This window comes from Palaemon carinicauda, chromosome 21 (genome assembly GCF_036898095.1).
Source record: "Palaemon carinicauda isolate YSFRI2023 chromosome 21, ASM3689809v2, whole genome shotgun sequence".
NCBI classification, from domain to species: domain Eukaryota; kingdom Metazoa; phylum Arthropoda; class Malacostraca; order Decapoda; family Palaemonidae; genus Palaemon; species Palaemon carinicauda.
In genome coordinates this window covers 125,858,632-125,863,631 of record NC_090745.1, presented here as the reverse complement: position 1 = coordinate 125,863,631, position 5,000 = coordinate 125,858,632, and the positions used below count along the sequence as shown (strand labels likewise).

Below are 5,000 nucleotides of genomic sequence, written 5' to 3'. Positions count from 1 at the left end.
TGGCCCTGAATGTGGTGTGTGTGAAGCAAATTTTTGGATTTTCGTTCTTGATCATTTTTAATTTAATTAATTTAAACGAGGGATTTCGGTTCTTAATTTTAATATCATAAATATAAACTATGAATTTCAAATAATATTTTTGATGAAAAAAGCAATATAAATGGAGATATCTTAACGTGTGAAAGCGACTTGTGAAATGCCATGATCAGCAAAGCTGTACAAGTCATGGTCGCCCATAACTAAGTTGGTTTGGTGTGAGCGATCACACTAAAACAACTAAAATCTCCCACAATCTGAATCATTAATGGCAAGCGTGGTGATGAAATGAACAAACCCCTGACATGAGTAAGGACATTTCTGAGGCCTTTTTCCTTCAGTGGACTACAAATTTAAACGAGAGATTTTGGTTCTTAATAATATTAATGTCCTAAATTCAAACGAGAGATTCCAATTAAATTTTTTTGTGGAAAAACAATTTGAGTGGGGATATCTTAACGTGGTGAAGGGGTTTGTATACCACCATGATCAGCGAAGCTGTGCTAGTCAGGGTCGCCCATACTAGGTTTGTTGTGAGCGATGAGACCTAAGTCTTCAACCATCACTAACTCGCAATGGGCAGCCTAGTGATGAAATAGCCAAACTGCGGACATGAGTAAGGACAATTCTAAGGCCTTTGTACTGCAGGGGACTAGAAACAGTTGCATTTGTTATTATTATTATCATTATTACTAGCTCAGCTATAACCCGTTGGAAAAGCAAGATGCTATAAGCCCAAGGGCTCCAACAGGGAAAAATAGCCCAGTGAGGAAAGTAGACTTCATTTTCGTATACAGAAGGAAAACGCAGGAAATATATTTGCTTCTTTAAACCAGCATCAATTATGCAGAGTGAAAAAAAAATGAAACCAGCATCAATTATGCAGTGAAAAAAAAAAAAACATTAACCGTTTCTCTCAAAAATATATGTTCGTAGTATTAGAAGCTTACAAGTAACAATTACTAATGAGCTATAATATCATGACGGAATCTATGCCAATATCCTTATGTAGATACATTGACTTTCTATTCTCCTCAAACCAGTAGCATCTATTAGGCCTCTATCAAGAGAATTTTGCTTTGAAACAGGTAGATTCTGGTGTTCCAGTGGATTCTAGTGTTCTGCTGAATTCTGGTGTTCAAGCAGATTCTGTGTTACGATGTATTCTAATTTTCCAGCAGATTTTGATGTTTCAGCGGATTCTGGTGTTCCGCTGAATTCTGGTGTTCCAGCAATTTCTGGCGTTACAATGTACGCTAGTTTTCCAGCGGATTCTGGTGTTCTGCTGGATTCTGGGGTTTCAGCGGATTCTGTTGTTCCAGCAGATTCTGGTGTTCCGCTGGATTCTGGTGTTCCGCTGGATTCTGGTGTTCCGCTGGATTCTGGTGTTCCACTGAATTCTAGTGGTTCAGCTGATTCTGGTGTTCCAGCGGATTCTGGTGTTCTGCTGAATTCTGGTGTTCCGGTGGATTCTGGTGGTCTGCTGAATTCTGATATTCCAGCGGATTTTGGTGTTACGATGTATTCTGGTTTTCCAGCGGATTCTGTTGTTCTGCTGGATTCTGTTGTTCCATCGGATTCTGGTGTTCAGCTGGATTCTGGTGTTCTAGTGGATTCTGGTGTTCCAGCGGAATCTGGAGTTCTGCTTGATTCTGGTGTTCCTGTGGATTCTGGTGTTCCACTGGTTTCTGATGTTCCAGTGGATTCTGGTGTCCCAGCGGATTATGGTGTTCCAGTGGATTCTAGTGTTCCAGTGAATTCTGGTGTTCCAGCGGAGTATGGTGTTCCGCTGGATTCTGGTGTTCCAGTGGATTCTGGTGTTCCAGAGGATTCTGGTGTTCTCTATCTTCCAATGCTCTGTTATTAAATATTTTCGACTTTGTTGGTTGGAAGTGATCAAAAGTCTATAACAGGCCTTCTTATCCACTTATCAACCTTACTGCATCTTTGAAATAAGACCCACCAGCTCAATATAAACCAACAACTACCAGTTATCGCGAATTCTTTTGCTTCAGAAACTTAACCTTTCGTCTACCCGCTAACTATTATATTAATTTCTGTTCTTTTGGTTTATTCTTTCTATCAATTCATAAGACCATATATGCCATAATAATCTACTAGTTTGACAAGTTCTTTGCTAGATATTAAAAACCTTTATCCATCATATTACGTTCTTTATGCCAGAGCTTAAAATTATGAAAGATAATTAGACATCATTTTCGTTCAAAATTAAGGGAAGATTTACAAATTTCTTTCAGTGTATTCTTGGGGAAAGCTAAAGTGAAGGCAATTATAATTTAAGCACAACTTAAAAATCGTACAAGAAATCCTTTTCTACCTTCAATATCATCATTATCACAAGCCAAGCTACAACGCTAGTTGGAAAAGCAGGAAGCTATAGCAACAAGGGTTCCAAAAAGAAAACATATTCCAGTGATACAAGGAAATAAATAAACATGAGAATTAATGAATAATTGAAATAAATACTTCAAGATAGGTAACAACGTTGAAATTAATCTGTCTCCTTGCTCAACACAAAACATTGAGTGCAAGTTTGAACTTCTCAAATTCCATCGATTCAACGCCTAGATTAGCAAGATCATTCCACAATGGTCCCAGCTGGAATATAACTTCTAGAATACTGTGTAGTATTGAACTTCTGGTGGAGAAGGCAAGACTGTTAGAATTATCGGAATGGTAGAGTATGGGAAGTTCTGAATGCATTGAAAGGTCAGAATTATGATAAATCTAATGCAGCATCAATCAATAAAAAATTACTTGAAGGACGGTGCCAGAGATTAATATCTAGATTGGGAATAATAAATTCGATAGACCACACGTTCTTGTCCAACAGATTAAGAGGAGACTCAACAGCTGAAGACTTCCTTCAAGTGTAAAAAACATGTATCAGTAGAAAATTCAAGATACATTTTACACAAATGGACACTCACATACATGTAAGATGAGGTAAGAGGGGCTTCTGTAAATATAACCAAAACAAATCTCATGATCCTTATATATTCAAAAGTCAAAGACTTCCTCTTCTGTTTTTTTTTTTTTTTTTCTTTTTTTTATATATATAGGAGAGATCTATTTTAATGTTTTACAGTCCTTAAAATATTTTATTTCTAATTGTTCATTACTTTTCTTACAGTTTACTTATTGTCTTATTTCCTTTCCACACTGAACTATTTTTCATTTCCTAACTAGGGCTGTACCTGAGCTAAAAATAATGATAATAATAATAATAATAATAATAATAATAATAATAATAACAATAATAATAATAATAAAAATAATAATAAAAGATAATTTCCTCTCCTCATCACCGCGATATTCAAAGAATATGCGACCAGCATTAGTAGTAGTTTTTTATACTACGATCGCTACAACGGCACACTTTCTCACCACACACGAGGCATAAAACTATCTGAGAGTATCGAACGACTTCCTAAATATCTTTATCATTTGCTGCGTAGGAGAATACCAGACATCTTAACCAAAATAACATATGAAAGTTATCCACACGTAAATAACTTTTTTTCTGTTTAGCTTCTTGCATTTACATCAATAAGAAACCGGGATATATGAAGCTGTCAAACAGTAGTGATAACAAGTTAGCATTTATTATGGAAATTAAGAGATGGGGAACAAGAAGAGAGAGAGAGAGAGAGAGAGAGAGAGAGAGAGAGAGAGAGAGAGAGTTAATGGCTTCAAATCAAATACATGGGAGAGAAGAGGTTAAATTACAAATGCGTGTGTATATTTTTGTGTAATATATATATATATATATATATATATATTACACAAAAATATACACACGCATTTGTAATTTAACCTCTTCTCTCCCATGTATTATATATATATATATATATATATATAAATATATATATATATATATATATAAATATATATATATATATATATATAGAGAGAGAGAGAGAGAGAGAGAGAGAGAGAGTTAATGGCGTCAAATAAAATAAATGGGACAAAAGAGATTAAATTACAAATCTGTGTGTATATTTCTATTTTAGGAGGTGTTAAGATGCCGGTACTATAGGCCTATGCTCTTAAAAATTACAAAAACAGTTCGGTTTGTGGAAATGGCAAAACCAGCGTATAAAAGAATAATAATAAAGAATAAAAGAATATTGGAATGTACCTAAGAATATGCGATCAACATAAGCAGTAGTTTTTTATACCATGGTCATCGTTTCCTAATAATTCTAAAAAAAGAAAAAAATGCATGATTAAATACCCTTTAGAGCCTTAAAAAACAACCAATGCAGCTGTTTCTAGTCCACTGCTGGACAAAGATAACTGACTAATCACAAGACATCACCTCGCTAGCAATTATGGGCTGGCGATGGTGGGAAACTTTAGACTTACTTTAGACTTACCTAATATGACTGGTACTGGTGGGAAGTCTGAAATCAGCGGAAGAAATGCAACCAAGGCTTCAAGAATCAGAAAAAAAAAAAAGGGTAATGTTCCTTAATGATTTGAAAACCCATAACAACTGAAAATTAAGGGAGTGCGCGGCACGTGTGCGTGTATATATATATATATATATATATAAATATATATATATATAAAAAGATAAATATATGTATATATAAATATATATATATATATATATATAAATACTGTATATATATATATATATATATATATATGATATATTATATATATATTATGTATACATATATTTATCTATCTATCTATCTATATATATATATATATATATATATATGCACAGATTTTTAAGTCATATGTATGAATATGTATAAGTTATACAAATTATAAAAAAATCATAAAAGGTATAAAATGAAATAAAACTGGTTACTCGTTGTATGACTTAGTTATCAAAAACAGTATACAAGTATTCTCATGTAATGTGAAATATCTAATCGATTAAATAAACAAATAATTATTAATGAGCAACTAAAGAATACGATTGACCT

General features: G+C 33.6%; 1 protein-coding gene across 1 annotated transcript; it reads left to right on the top strand.

The window, feature by feature from the left end:
- Positions 1-1,195: 1,195 nt before the first annotated feature.
- On the top strand, positions 1,196-1,903 carry LOC137615122 (uncharacterized). Its single transcript, XM_068344753.1, has one exon. The coding sequence runs from the start codon at positions 1,196-1,198 to the stop codon at positions 1,901-1,903; it is 708 nt and encodes a 235-aa protein (XP_068200854.1).
- The last annotated feature ends 3,097 nt before the right edge of the window (positions 1,904-5,000 follow it).